The 19,280-nt window shown below is 39.5% G+C and overlaps 2 protein-coding genes across 2 annotated transcripts; one reads left to right on the forward strand and one right to left on the reverse strand.

Moving 5' to 3' along the window:
* The first annotated feature begins 48 nt into the window (after positions 1-48).
* LOC110045915 (NEDD8 ultimate buster 1-like) lies at positions 49-19,222 on the forward strand. Its single transcript, XM_020751573.2, has 17 exons — positions 49-271; positions 1,343-1,575; positions 2,080-2,150; positions 2,791-2,958; positions 3,409-3,488; positions 4,122-4,228; positions 5,217-5,326; positions 6,478-6,554; positions 7,115-7,222; positions 8,402-8,453; positions 8,935-9,035; positions 9,234-9,322; positions 9,706-9,811; positions 10,502-10,545; positions 11,122-11,173; positions 11,564-11,696; positions 17,981-19,222. The coding sequence occupies exons 1-17, from the start codon at positions 143-145 to the stop codon at positions 18,184-18,186; spliced, it is 1,866 nt and encodes a 621-aa protein (XP_020607232.2). The 5' UTR covers positions 49-142; the 3' UTR covers positions 18,187-19,222.
* LOC149107084 (adenosine receptor A2a-like) lies at positions 11,935-13,521 on the reverse strand. The gene has a single exon (XM_089296870.1). The coding sequence runs from the start codon at positions 13,361-13,363 to the stop codon at positions 12,443-12,445; it is 921 nt and encodes a 306-aa protein (XP_089152996.1). The 5' UTR covers positions 13,364-13,521; the 3' UTR covers positions 11,935-12,442.
* Positions 19,223-19,280: the final 58 nt, after the last annotated feature.

A 19,280-nucleotide genomic window follows, 5' to 3' on the forward strand; every position in this document is an offset into this window, starting at 1 on the left:
TTACCTTATTTGGATATGGCATCCGCAAAACGTCTTTTTTTGGCCTGCGGTTTCTCATTTGGGGGAAAAACAGAAAATTCTGCAACTTTGTAACCTGTTTGTGTCTTTTCCGTTCATCTTTACGTTGAAAAAGAGCGGCGCAATGGCGGAAAAAACGCCTCACTTTAATGCAATTTTAAGTAGAGTTCGAGGAAAACTAAGATCTGAGAATGTAAAGCTTTGGCTTCCTCCGTACACCTCATCAAACGATCAACCCGGATATTACCCGGAGGTAACTTATACAAGCGTCAACTTAAAATTAATTGATTCTAAGCGTAGAAGTATTTATTTTATAAGCCATTCTCACGCCTTTCCTTACGCAAACTGGAGATATATTCTCAGTAGCAAGTTGTAACAAATAGATCCAGTATAGAGGAATTCCCTTCTGCTTACAATGTAGGTAAATAATCTCTAAGGTTTAATATGAGCTAAGCTTATAGAGCATAGTGAAGCCTCTGTTAGCTTTGTTAACAACAAATTCATGTGTGGGTTATTTTATCATTTATAAAAGGCCTGCAAAACGTACACATGTGAGTTTCCAGTCCTTGACCCGTATGTATTGTGGACATTTGCATTCATTTGTTACAACAGTACTGTACCTTTGTACTGTTGTACCTTTGTACTGTTGTACCTTTGTACAACTGCATGATTTGTTCAAGTCCCTAAAACCCACACAAAAAATCAGTGCTATGTATCGCTGAGTTGCCAAGTTATTTAGGGCCAGGCACATTGCAGAATGGTAGAAGGATTCGATAATGCTGACAACATCAATGTGAACATCAACGATGATGATGATGATGGCTGCTCACACACATTCCCTTTCAATTAATATTGATTTATCATACCATCTTACAGCCCTGCTGATGCAATCACACACAGCAAAAATAAGAAAGAAAAACATGATGTGAGCATACATATGTAGGGGTAGAAAAGTTGGTATGAGCTTGTCTGGTTAAATGCTCTCTGACCCATGTGCATTGAACAATTCATTCATGGAATTCAGAACATTCACCAACACAGTGTCAAAACTTTGCAACAAAATCAAGCACAATAACAGCGCTGTGTTGAAAATCTTATTGACTGAGCTAGTTCAGGCTAGGGAGGAAATATTTAGGGATATGTCATAGCCTTGGACAAGATATTTTTCTTTCAGTACTACACAGGCAATGCATGTCACTGTTTATATGGAACTCTTTTCAAGTTGCAAAGATTTCTATTTTGGGGGTCAACCCTTTATCTAATTACTGAATTGTAGTATTGATATATAAAAATTAATAGTCAATTTTTTACTAATATTTCACAGGAATTAATCAATCGATACTCGGCAGAATTGAATGCATCTGCTGAAGAAATTTCAGAAGCAATGGAGCAGCTGAGAGTTCATGCTGTTACAAAACTGCAAACAGAGCAAAGATTTACCAATTCAGGGATTGCAACCATCAAAGTTCATGTTACCGGTAGTATTCCACTGGGAATTAACAGCAGGTTACAAATTCAAATTGGTTTGCATGTAAATGGAGCAGATTTTAGAAGAAGGTATTAAATTTGAATTTCAGTAAGTCCAATCCAATATCCTGTCTTAAAACCCACCCCTGCCTCCAGACTACAAAGAATTCCGGAATTAACAATTATTCAGCGAAGTGGAGGTAAATATCCATCACTTTCACCGACACTGAGGTGAATAATTGTTTTAGTATATACATGTACCACACAAGCTGAATAATTAGCGGACCAAAATGTTATATTTTTATGTGTGACAAGCGGTTGGAAATTTTAAAATCTCTCGTGCCCGCTGCACGGAGGTGAATAGTACTTGCTAATCACCTCCGAGTTAACCAATCAGAGTGCATGAAAAGTACTATTCACTTATGTGGTAAATACTAACATTGCATAGTCTTGGCGCATGTGGTTACAGTACAGTACTTTGAAACTGAAGGAGAGGCTGAATTTTTTATGGTTAAATATTGCAGGAGTTTCATTTGTGTCTCATAGTATCAAGAATTTTGGATTTTGTTCTTTTTTGTTTTTTCGTTTTTTTAGCCTTAGTAAAGAAACTGGTCTGGACCCTGAGAAAATGAAACTTATTTGCAAAGGACACGTTATAGAAGATGGTATGTACCAGCCAGGGGAGGTGGCTATTGTAGAGAGGTTAAATTAAGAGTGGATGTGTGAGCCGTTGGCTGGGAAATAAGAAAGTGGCCAATGTAGAGACTTGCTGTTGTGGGGAGGTGCCCATTAGTGGTGGCTCAACTGTACCTCATGGGAGGCGCAGTGGCCTCATGGTTAGTGCGCTTGACTCTGGATTGAGTGGTCCGGGTTCGAGCCCTGGCCGGGGACATTGAGTTGTGTTCTTGGGCAATACACTACTCTCACAGTGCCTCTTTCCACCCAGGTGTATAAATGGGTACCGGCAAATTTAATGCTGGGGGTAACCCTGAGATGGACTGGCATCCCATCCAGGGGGGAGCAGGAATACTTCTAGTTGCTTCATGTTACAGAAACCAGGATAAGCTCCAGCCTGATGGGCCACTTGGCTTGTATGCAGACTTAACCAACTGTACCTCACAACAATGGCTTTCTCTTGGAAATTCCAGAAAATACAGACCCATTCGCCCTTGGAAATTTCAGGGAATCTAAAACCAGAAGAAAGCACCCCAGGATAAGAACTCAATGATAATTTAGGCACTTTCGCCTAAATGGAATTTAACCTTGAGGCCTCATGTCTATGATTTTTTTTTTATCCTTAATCAGACAAATCGCTAGAGAGCCAAAATGTAAAGAATAATGCCCAGATTATGGTGCTACTATTATCACAGTCAAGTGCAGAGACTCAGCGTCTACAGAATGAAGAAGACGAAACAAAAGCTAGTGTTTCAAGAACAAGACAAGCTGCTGAAGCATTGTCAAATAGAAAAGACAGTGAGTGTGTTTGGTGTTGTTCTTAGATTAGAATAGAGTGCTTTATCGTATACGGCCTAATACCCTCAGGGGGTTGTGGTTAAAAGAGCAGAAAAAGAGCTTTATCATGTAGGTTTAAAATTAAGAGATGAAGCCAAAGTGAACCTTAGTTCTCCCTACTGAATTCACAACAGTTAGTCTTTTTGAATGGGTTATTTTTAATTTTGGAAAATTTGTACAGTCATGTATCTCTAATGATGAATTTTCCAAGTCACTACATGTGTATATTAAAATAAATTATTACTTGTTCCAATGTTCTTTTTGACAAGATCAATGTAATCTCTAAAACTGATTGATCTTGGTAATAATTCAGATTTGATTCCAGTCCTTGTTTGCTTCAATAGTCGCTAGTAGCTACAGATATATAGTTTTTATATAAACAGATATTTTTTTTTAATTTCATAATATCAGATTTCAAAGATGACAGATTTTTCCTGGAGATCAGTGATCAAGAGGGTAAACCAGTCAAGTTACCAGATAGTGAAAGAAAGGTAAAAGAATGAATCCAGCTAATTGTCGTCATATCATTATAATAACAGAGCTGTTTATGATGATTGGCAAGTGACGGCATGAATCCACTACTGGGGCAAATCTAGGGGGTTTTGGGGGTTTGGTCAAACTCCCTAATGTAAAAAAATGGGACATCAAAACATGTTGACTTCGCCTCAGAATGCCAGAAATCCCATTTCCAAGGACCTCGATTTTAAAATTTTCTGGGGGAGGATGCCCCCACACCCATCTACAGGGGACTGCCTTTGACAGTCCATATCTCCCCCTTCTTTAAAATCCTGTATCCACCCCAGCACTGGCCTAACGGGGATGGAAATCCACTAGCCCCGACTTTTGGACAGGACTTTCTTTGCACGCTGCCACTTGGTAGATGAAATACCATTAACAGTCCATCAAATAATGCTTGTTACTCCAAATTAAAGCAATCTGTCAGATTTCCTTTAGTCAATAGTGCACCAATTACTATGCTCCCCACTCCCCCTCCTCCCCTCCCCCTCTCTCTCTATCAAGTACACTCCTAGGTGAAGAGAGAGAGAGACAGTCTGAGAGGAAGAAACTATAGAAAAGCTTTTTGCGAGACTATCTTTATGTTTATTTTTGTTTCTAATCTTTAGGCTTTAACCCTGGCACTTACCTTACATGAAAAAGGAAGAACAGTACTGAATAAAAGAAATTATGCTGAGGCGCTTTTATTACTCCTCGAGGCAGAAAAGGAATTCAGGTGGGTACTGGTTAAAGAAATTCAGCACATGGAGTTCAGAGCCACCTTAAATTTTCAAAAATGTAAGGTGACCCTGAACCCAATGTACAGAATCTTTTTAAACTTTTCTTAAAGTTGCATCTTATCCTGGTTATCAAAATTTAATGATAAAGAAGGGTTTCACCTTGCTGTTTTTAAAATATAAGTATTTAAAGCTAAAATGAAGGGTGTTTTTAGCAGGTCATACTATTACTATGATAACCTATTGTGTCACGAAAATGATAACAACTTGCTCACCAATGATTGGACAGTTTTTTTGTAATGACCCATCACAGTTTATGTCTTGGAAAGTACTGGAAACTGTTTTTAGCCACCTTAATCCAAGTATAAACCAAGCTTATAATTGCTTTGAAGCATTCTAAACATAGTTTAACATATTTTCAAAGAGAAGATGAAACTCAATTCAGACATGTGAGTCGTAGATCTAGAGTGGCCATAAGAAATAAATATTGCTTTCTTGGTTAACTCAAATCAAGTCTGAGTGACCAACTGAAGACTGTTTGGATTCAGTTAAGTTGGTAAGGGTTAAGTTTTGGGAATGGAGAACTAAAAATTAAATAAATAAATTATAATATTTAGAGAGAAAGCCACATCAGCCCTATCTGGTTTTTGTGTGGGTCCTTTATCCTGATTGAATTGGAATTTGGAAATATTTGATTTTCAGCGGGGGCAGAAAACCAGAGAACCCAGAGAAAAACACTCGGAACAAGGCAAAAACCAACCTTACAACAAACTCAACCTGCATATGGCACTGGGCCAGTATCAAACCTGAGCCACATTGGTGGGAGATGAGCACTCTCACCACTGTGCCATCCCTGCTCCCCAACTCTGAGTCTTGGTTCTTGTAACTAGCCAATGTTGATTGTAACTTGTATATGGCCTGTCCTGTATGTGTATGGTAGTTAAAAGTTGGCCACTAATGTTTGTCATTTTTGTTTTCTATATGAAGTCATTGCAGGGCGCAGATTCTAAGTGCTGTTGATAATTACGGAATTCTGTGCTTGGACATTGTCTGGTGCTACTTTTGGCTTAAGAGTATTGTTGATTTACCAAATGCAGGTATTCTAAATTTATTTAATATTTATTAAAAGTAACCTGAAATTATTTTATTTGATGTTCAACAAACATTATGTTATTGCACTCAGTTTTGTGCAATTAAGTGACTCTGCAAATTATCACATTGAAGTTTTCTTAAAATTAATTATTCTGACTCCTCTTTTCATTAATCTTACCTCAGGTCTACTATCAGTTTGTTAATAAGTTAGATTTTGTACCTTAGCTTTCAGTTTGATTATGTTTAAGAAATAGAAAACGTTTAGTACTGTTTTTCTATCGAGTTAAAGAAACACAAGTAGAAGTCTGAGAGAACAATGCTGTGGGAACACTAGCCGACAAGGGAGTGTTTCCACGGCTTTTTTGAGTTCTCCCAAACTTCCTCAAGTGTTTCTAAAATCTATAAGTCAATATAAACACGGAGAACATGTTTCCCATTTCTTTAAGAAAAAGAAAACAACTTGTTTACTTTGGTCATCAAAATGTAACTTCTCTGCTTGCATCATCATTACGTCAACAGTTCATGTTAGTTCTGTGTTTCTATGGCGTTATAGAAACATGACTTTAAACCAATCCATTGGTGTAATTTCTAATATAATTTTATCAACGATTTCATAATTATTGTACTTAATTCAAGGTGCAATAATTCTGAGGTGCAATTAGAGACAACTGACATCTCAGGCCAAACTGTTTTGTGGAAAGATAATTACACATGATTGTTTCCCATTGATGATAAAACTGTCAATGGTGTTTCACTTTCTTTGCCACTGGTTCAGTTGTCTCTCAATTCTTATCACAATAAGTTTTTAACTGAACAAAACTGGCATGTAGCATACCCTGTGCATGTAGTACTTGTACATGTAAACTACAGGTACATGTAGGTTTGTTCAGGTGTTAATAAGTTATACCAGTAAGTAGCCACTGTTCTACAATGCAAGCACATGGAACTTTAAAGCATTTAAAGCGTTGGCATTGCAGCTACGCCATTACAAAGGTGAATGGCAAACATGTCAAGTTAGTTAAACTATGTTACTTATACTAGCTGAGGAAGGGTCTATGAATATAACAAGGCAGTCAATTCTAGAATTTGAACTACTTTTGTCTACTTATATTTTTACCTTTATCAGTCACCCTAAGCTTGATGGTTTTTGTTTTAGAGGAAAAATTGCAAAAATGTAAAGAATGTTTTCAAAGAAGCTATGGACAAAATCTGGAAAGACTGACAAGTGTTAGAGTACGTATTTATTAACTAGCTCATAAACGTATTCATTTTGTCATTAATAGAACCTTTAAATTTAAATGGATTGAGCTTAATTTTTACAACAGTCATGTAATTTCCTCATTAAATTTTGAATTTTAATTCAAAGTGGTCTATAAAGCCTGTGCCAAAAAAGGAAGATGAAAGGAACTTTCTCCATATTACATTGAATATAACAGGATTTGAATATGAATAAATGTAAATGTAATTGTAAATGTAAAAAAAAATGTAAATAGAAATGTAAATAGGACTGCAATGCATGCAGAGACAATGATATTTTATCTTGTACCAGAGGTCCACTATGCAGAATTAGATAATAACAATGTTTTTATTATTATTATTATTGTTGTTGTTGTTGTTGTTGTTGTTGTTGTTGTTGTCAATGGTAGAAGCTATTGATAACCAAATTGAGGAGAAACACTAACATCTGGTATGTTTTGACTGCCATTGACTCATCAAATCTAGACTGAGCTGGCAATGTTTGATAGTTACTTGTAGTCTTTGAATTTCATTGCTTGTGTTCATTTTTCTGTCAGGGTGGTAGTGGGGGTGAGCTGGCCCTTTTTGTTCGACTCCATGTCCTTGAGGCAGTTTGTGCTTATCACAAAGGAGATGTGTTTAGTACTGCAAACTGTTTGGATAAGGTACAGCACTGAGAAATATTTAGGAGAAAAAAACAGAAGGGACCAGAATCCAATTGTTATTTGGGGAGTGGAGGGAAGGGTGGGGGGTCTCCCATTTAAAAAGGGCAGGGGTGCTTATTACCTTATAGGGGTTAAAAAAGCAGTTTTGTTGCCTCTATATGTAAGTGTTTTCAGCCTAAAAAGGTCCACAGCAGGAGCTTTTGTGATACCTTTTAGGGTATCAAGCCAATTTAAAAGAATATGGTATGAGATATTGTGTTATTTTAGAATTGGTACCTCTCAGGGATGAAAGAAATTTCAAGCCACGCCCACAAAAACAGGATCTTGGTACCTCGCAGGGGTTCTTTTCAAAATTTCCAAGGAGCACCACTGTCGTTTTTATGTTGGAGTCCTCTCCCTCCCCCCCCCCCCCCCTCCCCCACTGATTCATAATCCTGTTGAATAATTTGATGAGTGGTGGACACTGGCCTGTCAAATGTCACAGACCAAGATATTATTTTAAAATGTGAGTTTCATTCATGATAACAACTTCCTGCTTGCTTTAAAAATATACCCTGAAAATACAGTTGAACATCTGCAGATAGATACCCAGATACCTCCTGTTAGTGAACACTAAACTGCAGTCCTGATGATTTCCTCACTTAAATGCTCCAATTGTGAACTCCCACATTAAGCAAATTAAATTACAGCATCAAGAGATGTAGTCTTCTTCACAGCCATTACTTGAAGAGGCGCGGTAGCCTTATGTTTAATGTGCTCACCTCCAGATAAAGCAGTCCAGGGTCGAGCTCTGGCCAGGATCATTATGTTGTGTTCTTTTGGAAAGATACTTAACTCGCACAGTGCCTCTCTCCACCCAGGTATAAAAATGGGCACCAGCGAACTTAACGCTGGGGGTAACCCTTTGACGGACTTACATCCCATCCAGGGGGAGTAGAAATACTCCTGGTTGCTTCATGCAACCAAAACCGGGATAAGCAAGAGCCTAATGGACCACTTGGCTGGTCTACAGACTTAACCCTTAGTTAACAGCCATTACATGGGTCACCATGCAAAGCTTCTCCAGAAGCATTGTGAGATGCCCCAAATAACAAGTCTAAGGAGACTACAAGATGTACCCTGTATGCTCTGTGCTGATTTGGACTTTACGTTATTATTACATCATTCAATACATTGCAGGCTGAGCTTGTGAAAGGAAAATTACACATTGACCAAGATCAACTAAATCAGTGTAAGTTTGTTAAGGTCCCACCATTCGTTCATTCGTTCACTAATCTGATGTTCAGGCAACATTTCAGTAAATTTACACAAAGATATTTAAACTTAGATGATTATGCTATAAGTTCCTAATAAGCGTTCATTTTCATAGCCTGTTGACAGTCCTCTATCATCTCGTATTATGAATCGATCGTTGAACGTGCGGGTAGAATCACGAGAGAATGGGACGCCTGTGCAAAATGGGGGACCTGATGGGGTAGAGGACGGGGACTAAGATAATTCCCTCGTGCTTCGCGCTCGCTTTTTCCTTCGCGTGCGCTGAAAAATAGAGAGGCTGTGAACAGCCTATCAGTTTCATGTCAAGAGAGATTTTGGAAAATGCTAGTCGTCTTACTTTTGTTCCACAAACAATCATTTCAGCCAGTTCCCTGTGCCAAATCATAGTCACCCATTGGTTTTGTTTCATATAATGAGTCACTGTTCTGTATTTGCAGTATTGATCATGGGGTTTTCTGAGTCTGAGGCCCGTCTTGGTCTACGAGCTTGCCAGGGAGATACAACTTCAGCTGTTGATTACATTACACAGAAAAGACAGGTGAATAAAAAAAACCAGGACCTGTTAGTGCAGCCACACTTTAATTAATTTTCGACGTGGAGTCGTTAACGAAATAATCGCTATTGCAAATTTGGAGAACAGACGTTCCGGGTGTTAGACCTCAGAGGAAGATGACTTTCTGAAACCCTTTATCATCCTGGAAATGTCTTTGTCATGGTTTCTTCTTGTTAATCACAGGAGAAAAAAGAGAGAAGAGAGAAAGAGAAAAAGGATAGAACGAGAAAAAAACTGGAGAGAAAACTGGGAAAGACTGGAACAGGGGAATGGTAGGCACTCATTTAATCACGTACAACACATACCATATCAGTACAAACTGGGCCTTTTCACTGTCGAGTTTTATATGTGGTGGACAGGTTAGCGATTTTGGAGTTTATTGTCTTCAGAAATTATTCCTTGGAAGTGATATGTCATCATTTTATATCAGTCTTTGCGGGTTTAGAGTATTATGTCTTTGTCTGAAGTGAACGTACTTACGAAGTTTAGTTAATGAGGTTACTTGACTAACACGTTTGGGCCACAATGTACGTTGGATCTTGATAGTACAGGCTATGTTTATCGTTTGAAATATTGTTAAGCCCTGTCCAACCGGGAAATGTTTGGCGACCAAGCTTTTTTTTTTTTCTTTTTCTTTTTTTTTTTTTTTTTTCAGGGTCAATGTGGATGCTTATAACTCTCTTGTCGAGATGGGTTTTTCCAAACATATGGCGGCAGCATCCTTGAGACAAGCAAATAATGATATCAATAACGCACTGCAGGTAAATAATTAAGAATATCGTGCCATAAAGACTGCAAACAGTGAATACATGTAGACCGTATTCAGAACCCTGTTAATCGGGTCGTTCCAACAGTTCAACTTTGCTCAAGTTTTCAATTTTTCAGACATTTGAATCTCTCGCACATAAACTTGTCTCTTTGTTAGGGACCTTATTAATCTGATAACGCAGTTTCGCTTTTTTTTTCGCTATTTTCCAGCCAATTTGTTAAGTGTAAGACCTTAGAATTATGATTAAAAGCTGCCAATCCTATGTTAAATCTAAGAGTTATTGGGGACATGGAAGAGTGTCGGTATTCCTGCGAAATTGAGGAGGAAGATTGGCTCCAGAAATGAAAATACTTTTAAATGGGCTTATGGTGTCGAAAGTACCTTATTCAATAGACCGATGGCACTGAATCTGATATTGATAATCGGCTCATTTTTTTGACTTAAAAACACTGTAAAGGTAAAATGGTTTCGAAGCTGAGTCAAAACAGTTTTGAAAAATGAGAATTGTTGGCAAAAAATATTTATTGTGATAGCTAAATTTTTGGCCACTTTCTGTGGCAACGTTGTTCCCAGGCCTTCTCTTCTTTCCGCTCTGGTAGGGCATAGATTATCTTAGATTATCATACCTTATCTTTGGCTTAATATTAATATTGCTAATTACTAAATTTTAAACTGATAACAGACTCTTCAAGATCATCCAGGTCTTCTTAGTATCCCTGACATAAGGTAAGGTGAAAAAAAAAAAAGAGAAATTGCACAAGGACATTGACATAGAAGTGTACTTACACAGCCCACAATGCGACAGACACAGAACTCTTTTTTAGATTGTCTAAGCTGTCAATAATCCTTGCTCTCCACCACTAAGCACTTTAGATCTGTTCAGTCCATTGCCTGGGGGTCCAAATGAAAATGCAACAAATTCGATCTGACCTATCAGAGCACACTAGCTGCACATTATCCAATGAGGAGCCGAAGTTATAACATGGCCTATGCGAGTTTTCCCGCGCTTGTCGCCGGTTACTCGATTTCCCGCCTTTTTTACCAGTTGCACGTTTTCCCGCGCTTGGCGGTTGTTGCACGTTTTTGGGTCGAGTTCTGATTGGCTTAAAAAGCTATTTGTGTAAGTTCTGATTGGCCCAGATGGTGCCTCTTTTTAATTACTTTTTTTTTCTACTCCCATTTTAATCGTTTTTTAGTCCTTCCTTCCTTCACTCGCTCACTCACCCATTTGGTGGTATAATTTCATTGACTTGCTAAACGTACTTCGTCTAAGGTGAAACAAACTGGTTTCGTTGCCTTTAGCTCCAGATCAGCTTTCAGTGACGCCCAGATCTCCGGTGAACACGTCGCGCAGGTAAACTATAACTTTTCAATTTTTCTTCTACCGCCGTTTTTTTCCAACGATCAAACTTTGATGTTAAACAACTAGGTTGGTGATGGTATCTTTACACTTTGGAGATTTGACTGCCAACCGTGCATGAGAATTACCAGACCTCGAAAAGTTTAAGTAACTACAAAAAAACTGATCTTGTAGTCAACACCCTGGTTATGGAGATTTTCTCGTGAGCCAACGAGTTGCGAAGCGACAAACGTGACGTGCGTAACGTGATGTGCGTAACCGCTGTGACGGCGTTTCCCCCCAGTAGCAGAAAGACGAAAGAGAACCTTTAGCTCTGGGACCAAGGTAGCACTTAAGCATTCTATTAGAGTGTTTGATCAATAACACCAGCGTGGCTGCTTGTAGGTTATGTCCCTGGGTTTCGCAGCGGACTCTTCCAGAGAAGCTCTAAAACGTTGCCATGGTGATGTTCAGCAAGCAATTAACCTGTTGGAGTCATGTGGAGGAGTGCTCTCTTCATTACAGCAGCTTGCTCAAGGTAAGTGGTTAGGTTTAGACCAATGTATTTTTATAAAGGGGTGAGTCGATATATTTTTTTAGAAAGAGGCTTTTTTTAGCGTCAAGTCGTGCAAGAATTTTTTTTTTCCTATTTGCTGTATATGTTTCTTTTGCGAGGCTCGGTTTGCACGATTTTCTCTCTCACTTTTTCTTGAGGTGGAGTTTTATGGGGGTAGTTTCCCAATTCCCCCCCCCCCCCCTCCCACCCTTCTCACCACCCCGCTTAGACTAGAATATAATGGTCTATTCCGAAAAAAAAGCTCGATATATAGTAAAGTTAAACGGTTTACTTGCATTTTTCTTCGCCCTTTCGGGACAGCAGGGGCTCTAAAAACTCTATGTGGCAGTAAGGCCTCGTGCTCTCTTACTGGGAAATATAGTCAACGTAACGAAATTAGTTACGACCGATTTTTGAGGCTTTTGATATAGGTGATGGAATTTCGGTTATCGGTTAAATTTTCGGCGATTTCTTACGTATTATTTAAAGCTTCGGCCTATTTTTTAACTTCAAGTGAATTTTCCAGATCTGAGATCTATCCACTTTCAGTAAAAAAAAAAAACTCGGTAATTTCCCAACTGACAGTTAAACTTTGACCTATTCTTAACAACTGAGATAAACCCCATGCAGGCCCTCACTTTTTTGTGAGGTTTAATTCAAATAAGACCTTTTGTGGACCATCGTTATGGTGGAGAAGCTCTGATCTACCACTGTTAATAGTTGTATTTTCAGTTGAACTCGGTTAGTTCTTGATCCAAGCAAGGGTTAACTAAGGTTTTTGATATTCTCTGCGGGCTGGGCTTGCAACGCAAAAGCCTCTTTAGCACGGCGCGATAGTCCTTGAAGCGGTAAAAGTAGATCACGGGATTCATTGCCGAGTGCGAGAGCGCTAACAGCAATAATCCGTCATGTAAGGCGCCGTGAGTTGTCCTGGATAAAGTTTGTCTTGTAACAGTAAGAGGCGCAAAGCAGAGTGTGAATACGCCAACAACAAGCCCCATCGTCTTGGCCACTTGTTTTTCCATAGTATGAGATTGGTGTTGGCTTATATGAAGTTCAGGCTGGATTTTTTTCTGCCGCCAAACGACGAAGAAAATTTTCACATAGCATGCAGTGATGACAACGTTACAAGCGATGGTGGACGCCGTCGCAAAAAGCGTTGTGAAGACGGCGCTAGCGTCAAACGCGGCAGTCACGCCGTACATCATAGACAACGACCAACTGATTCCAAGAACTATTCGGATCCGTGCCCGAGTTATGTAAAATTTATATCTCAAGGGCCAAGACATGACGAGGAAACGCTCAATGCTGACCCAGCAGAGTATAAGCAAAGAGGCGCAGGAAGTGAGGCTGACAAAAACTCTTCGAGAGTACAGAACGACTCGAGATAAGCACAGTCCCTGTGTTTTTCGCATTGTCCAAACGAAGTTTAATGGAAGGGCAACAGCCGAGACCATCAAGTCTGCGACGCTGAGATTCACGATGAATAGATTGGACACGGAGTTCAATCTCGACGATGAGACAAGGATTAGAACATTGCTTAAGGTTCCCAGTACTGTTGTGATAAGGTTGGCGATGGTGAGGGTTATTCCCGTTGAAAAGTCGTAACTGCAGCTCCGATTTGACACATCAGAGTATTTAGCATCCATTTTTGCTCGCCTTCTCTGCAAACTTGACTCCTTGATGTGGATGCTTAATTGAATATCCGCAAGTCTTCAAAACCTACAACAGAAGTTCCGTCGTTGGAACCATGTATTCTGAATGCTTCGCCTTTTAACCTGCATTTAACACTTTTCACAGCCGTCCAGTTTTAATTTGAAAAGGTGTTAGTTTGTCGAACACTTTATTGCTGTTGTTTTAAATGCAAACAAGAGACCTTGACTGTATGTCAGCTATTTCGTTAATTACAACTTATTTCCACCTTAATAGTCATTTATAATACGCTGTGCAAATGGCACCGGAGAAAGCCGTTTCATGAACGACTGAATATCCGCAAGTCTTTAATATCTGCGAAAGGTGCCCCTTTAAACCATTGTTTGAACTGGCAAAACTGAGAAGCTTAGTTTTTTAATTTGACTTATTGTTCCGTTGCGGATAAACTTTGTTTGATGTTTTCCAGCTGTGCCACAATTTTCATTCGCACGGAACGGAAACACAAAGAAGCGTTTTGTAAAAGCCAAAATTAAAACGCTAATATTTGGTGACGCCATATCGTTATTTTAACTTTCTTTCAACACAGTCATAACAGCTAGACAGTGCTGAATTATGCAGTCATTATGTTGTGCTGTCCTTGTACGGCTGATGTTTTCAGGCGGAATATACACTAGACAAAAGAAGCCTTTTTTTCTCTTATCCACTGCCAACAAAAACTCTTTAAAGAAAAATCACGGAAAAAACTAATTTCTGAAACTTGCCGCTGGAGGTTTGTCCGCTTGAGAAGTAAACGAACTTTTTTAAGGTCGTTATTATAATCTTTGAAGTACTTTTACAATCTATATTGTTTTGGTCCCTCAAGCCGGTTCCTCGAGTCTTCGTTCCTTCTGTGTCCAGTTGCCACTGATCATAGAATCCCTAAAACCCAACATCGTTATAAACCAGACTGTATGACGGAAATTAAGAAGCAAATCTTTATAATTATTATTCTTTTTAATCTAAGTTCTTTTGTCACTTGCTGAACTTGCGCGAAAATCTCCTCAAAACTCAACCACTTGATCAACAAGACCGCGCAACGCAAATCAAGCCAAACCTTAATTTTTTTCATCATGTTTGGATAAACAAATTAGGTGTTATTTAACACCTGAAGTGCTGAGCTCGCGCTAAAATCTCCTCGAAGCCCAGCCACTGAGCAAACCATACTGTATGACGCAAATCAAAAAGCAAAACTTTACTCTTTTTTTTTTCACTTTTGTTGGATTAGAAAATTAGGTTCATTCACACTTGAAGTGTTGGGCTATAATATAGCATCCCGGCAAGACAAACTCGTAAAAGGAGACAGGAAGATTTTTCTTTCAATCGAACAAAGGGCAGCAGTTCGTAGTCTTCGGTAAGTTTTAGAATGCTTCAGCAGTCTTCAGAACTGTTCAGAAATGTTTGCTCTTAAAAGCGGGACATTTCAGAACCATCGGACTCCTTCGGTTATTGAGGGAAAGTCGTAAAATTGTCGGAAATTTTGGCCCCTACACGCGTCAGTTCGCGTCAGTCAGTTTGGAGTTTTAGCTGGGGAATATCCAGTCACGTGGCGCGTTTAGACCAATCGCGTGCGCGCGAAAATATTTGATAGATTATAATAGACCAATTTCGTTATATTAAAATTCAGCCTTAAACAATAGACCTCAGCACGAGGCTCTGGGGAATAAACCCTACAAACTCTATAGTTATTCCCCGGAGCCTCGTGCCGAGGTCTGTTGCTTTAGGCTGAATTTTAATATAACAAAATTGGGCTGTTAAAGGGGCTAGGTCACGCTGTTTTAGGTAATTTTGTTTAATTTTTTAATTATGAGCTCTAAACGTCATATTGACAAAGCAAGAGTCTTTCATTTGCAAAATCACGGTTACATAACAACTGAGAATGATTTTCCAGCTGTGTAAATGGCATTTTGATATAAACTGACATAAATTTGACAAAAGGTGGGCCGACGTTTTACAAATTTACCCACATGCAAATCATTTTAATCCTTTCCAGTTTTGTCCATTTATGTCCCCTCTTGGCTTTTCTGTGTTTTGATTGAGATCTTCTATAGTTTTGAGCCGTTTCTGTGATATTTTAGATAATTTTATGACCATTTGATCAGTGCTTAAATTGCCTAAAATTGCGTGACCTAGCCCCTTTAAACAATCAGGTTATGAGCTCGAGGTTTCTATCGCGAGATAGTTGACGAGGGTGCGGCCCGAGTCAACTATCACGCATAGAAATCGAGAGCGAATAATCTAATTGTTTTAGTATAAATCGTTCGAAACGTTATCTAAATCCTCTTCACAGACACTAAAAACGCTAAGAGGCGGTCGTAATTTTGTTAACAAGGGCACACTGCAACGCTACTCACTATCTATCACAGATTATATAATAACCCAAGTAATTCTCGCATTTTGATTGGTTCTCGCCTATGACTATGATCTATTAGAGGACAGACGCACGATTGACGTCATCATTTCAAAGTTTTTCCCTCTGTGTTTTGAAATGGCGGAAAGTTTTGAGAAGTGTGAAGGTGAATTAATCAACATGACACGAGCGTGGGACAAAGAAAAATTCTGAGTCCCCGACAGGAATCGAACCCATGATCTCCCGAACACCGGGCGGGCGCTCTATCCACTGAGCTACGAGAACTCATGGAGAGCAAGGCCATTTAACTGAGTTCATATATGACAGGTGTCCTGCATACTGCTAGGATCAACGCTATCGAATTCATCGTGAGTAGTGATAAGTTAATAAAGATGTCATGTCTGCTCTCCATGAGTTCTCGTAGCTCAGTGGATAGAGCGCCCGCCCGGTGTTCGGGAGGTCATGGGTTCGATTCCTGTCGGGGACTCAGAATTTTTCTTTGTCCCACGCTCGTGTCATGTTGATTAATTCATCTTCACATTTCATTACCGAGCTTAAAATTCACATCTTTATTAACTTAAGTTTTGAGAATTTAGATAATGTTTTACATGACTGGGCAAAAGATAAAGTACAAAAAAGTCTTGTCGAGGCATTGAACAGGAACGAGAAGCATAGTCTAGCAGGAAGGAGAAAGATAAAGCCGTTTCTTTTTTAGAAAATGACTCAGAAAAAATACTCGAGCAGTCTCAGTCGGCAGTCGGGTGAGACTAAACCAAACACAAAGTTAGTCTTGGTAAGCCGAGAACCATTGCTTTATCTCGAATTTAACAAACCCAGTAAACAAAATGTTTATGAGATTAATTAATTTAAAACACTGAACTTTTCTCAGTCTCAAAATAATTGTTGACACAGTGATTGTCTGGAATAAAACATCAAAACCACTTCTTAAAATCAGTTAAAATAAAGACATAACCTTGCTTTCCGATGCGAATGTTCCAGTCCGTTTCAGGGCGCAACAGCGAGCAAAGTATAACTCACTACAGCTCACGGCCAACTGTATCGCAGCTAAAAGCTGTCTCCGACACTATTTCAAACTGATCTGAGAATCACCAACCACAGAGGACACAAATTTCCACCATCACTAACGCTCCTTTCATTCAAAACTCGAATCGAATGGCCTCCAGGTTGACCGCAACCGCAAGTTTTCCGAGCGCAGTTTTTCAACTCCTGCAACATTCGAGGCAACATCCAAGCTTTTCGGCTCACAGGGCTGCTCTGATGACAAAACCTGACTTGACTTATCCAGCATTTTCTTTAAGATTTGTAGATTTCGCAATTCAATTCTGCTTTTGCTGTAAGTTTTCATTCCACGAGAAGCGACGCTCGAGTCAAGTTTGACAGTGGCGTGATTTTCCTGGACCAATTACAATTCTTTGCTACGTTCAGCAACCAATGAGATTGCTTCAATTTGTATAGACAACAGATTACGTCAAATGGCTTTTTTCGTGTTCGCCAAAGTGGGCAAAGGGCGGTTTTCGAGTTATGTTGAAAGATTTTGAAATACGAAATAAGCTCTATCTGTAGTAGTTTGTTTCGTTATTATATAAAACAAATAGATTCCATGTTGCGGTGCGTCTGTTCAGTAATAGATCACAGAAGACCTCAAAATGTAGTAAGAACAAAAAAGTGGCACACGAGGCGGTAACATCAGTGACACACTCGGCTACCGCCTCGTGTGCCACTTTTTTGTTCTTACCACATTTTGACGTCATCTGTGATCTATTAATGAACAGACGCACGGCAACATGGAATCTATTTGTTAAATAGATAATGAGTAGCGTAGCCAATCAGAGCACGGCATTCGTGATAGAACGCTAGTAGATTTATACTAATAACGACTAAATTATGAGCTCGAGATTTCTATCGCGTGATAGTTGACGAGGGCGCAGCCCGATTCAGCAATAGAAATCTAGAGCGCACAGAAATTGAGAGCGAATAATCCAATTGTTTTATTATAAATCTACTAGTCGTTCAAAACTTTATCTAAATCCTCTTGGCAGACACTTCGAAAACGCAAAGAAGCGGCCTCCAGTTCGTTAATATAACCGCACTCTGTTAGGCTACTCGTTATCTACATCAGCATGACACGCTTAGCCAATGAGAGAATAGCATTCGTGATAGAACACTAGTAAAATTCTACTAACAATATATTTTTTTCGTGTTTTAGGCAGTGCCACCGAAAGTAACAGCAAAGATGAAGAAGACCCGGATGTAGAAGAAGCTGTGAGGGAATTGGTTCCCGACCTCGCTACAGAGGACGATGAAGCTCATTTAAATCTCTCTCTGGAGGAAGAATCTTCAATTATCGCTGAGTATAGAACACTGCTTTTATCGGCTGGTTACGACACCAATTCTGCCTCCTTGAAACCCTGAAAACATGGACATGTCATAATTATCTGCCCTTATGAACGGGATTAATGATGAATATGATTAATGTCTACTAGCTGATAGCTAACTAAGAACCAAGAATCTCGCCAGTCAAATCGTGTGTCTCCAGAGCCATCTTTCCCTCGTGCCTAGGCCCTGCCAGCGGACGAGAATGAGGAACCTCGTTGCCAAGACTAAAATCCGGCAACAACTTAGTTTAAGCCGCATTGAATCAAACATGACTCGGGCCCGGGAACTCGGACCCGGTCTCTGTACCCTCGCGGTTATTTCCGTTGTCAACGAGAGAGACGAAAAAAATTACACACTGATAACGTGGCAAACCAGTGTGGCGGCTGCCATGTTTGGATCTGCACATCACTGAAAAACCCAGGGGTAAAATGCAGACTGAGGGTAAAATGCAGACTGCAAACCAGGGGTAAACTACAGACTTCTAAGTATATTATTATATCGTGTTAGTTTCATTATCGAGTGCTAAGCGTAAACGAAGGTATCCAGGCTAATCGGAGTGAAAGTCTGTAGCCCGGGTAGCCTGAATATCACTCCGGTTAGCCCGAATAACGCTTCGGTTAGCCTGTTTACGGTTAGCTCTCAGAGGGAAATGGCGACAAGATTCAGTTAAAAAGTCTACAATCTGCGTTTTAACCTTCGGCCTTCATTTTACCTCCTGTTGTAACACTGACCGTTCTGGCGACGAAAATGTGGAGCTGGCACCGAAAGCCAGGCGATTATACTACACGTGGCGAGAGGAGACGGGGTGCTCGACGAGTCAAAATCAATCATTGATCATTGGCATCCATTTGTCGTCTGAGAAGAACGATAAATGTTCAGCCCAAAACGTTCACAGAGAAGTATTTCTTGTACGATTTGGCAAAAAAATTAGACCGTATCTGGTTAGAAGCCCATTCTTTCGTGCTCGTAAGCACTGTAGTGTTAGATGTGGCCTTTTCCGTTAAGAATCTAGTGACTGTGTTTATATTAGGGAAAAACTTATCTCGATTGATTAAATCCCTGCGTTTCTACAGGCGTTGAAACATGTAATTTCTATGTTCACGACCGCACAAAGTGGGATCTGGGTCGGG

This window comes from Orbicella faveolata, unplaced genomic scaffold (assembly GCF_042242905.1).
Source record: "Orbicella faveolata isolate gen_17 unplaced genomic scaffold, um_ofav_v1 contig_27, whole genome shotgun sequence".
Taxonomy (NCBI): Eukaryota; Metazoa; Cnidaria; class Anthozoa; order Scleractinia; family Merulinidae; genus Orbicella; species Orbicella faveolata.

Bases quoted from the DNA above. Each gene is read 5' to 3' on its own strand.
- LOC149107084 (XM_089296870.1), bottom strand. From the start codon at position 13,363: ATGGATGCTAAATACTCTGATGTGTCAAATCGGAGCTGCAGTTACGAC.
- LOC110045915 (XM_020751573.2), top strand. From the start codon at position 143: ATGGCGGAAAAAACGCCTCACTTTAATGCAATTTTAAGTAGAGTTCGA. The intron at 8,454-8,934 runs GTAAGTTTGTTA...CTGTATTTGCAG, and splicing joins CCAAGATCAACTAAATCAGT to TATTGATCATGGGGTTTTCT. The intron at 11,697-17,980 runs GTAAGTGGTTAG...TTCGTGTTTTAG, and splicing joins ATTACAGCAGCTTGCTCAAG to GCAGTGCCACCGAAAGTAAC.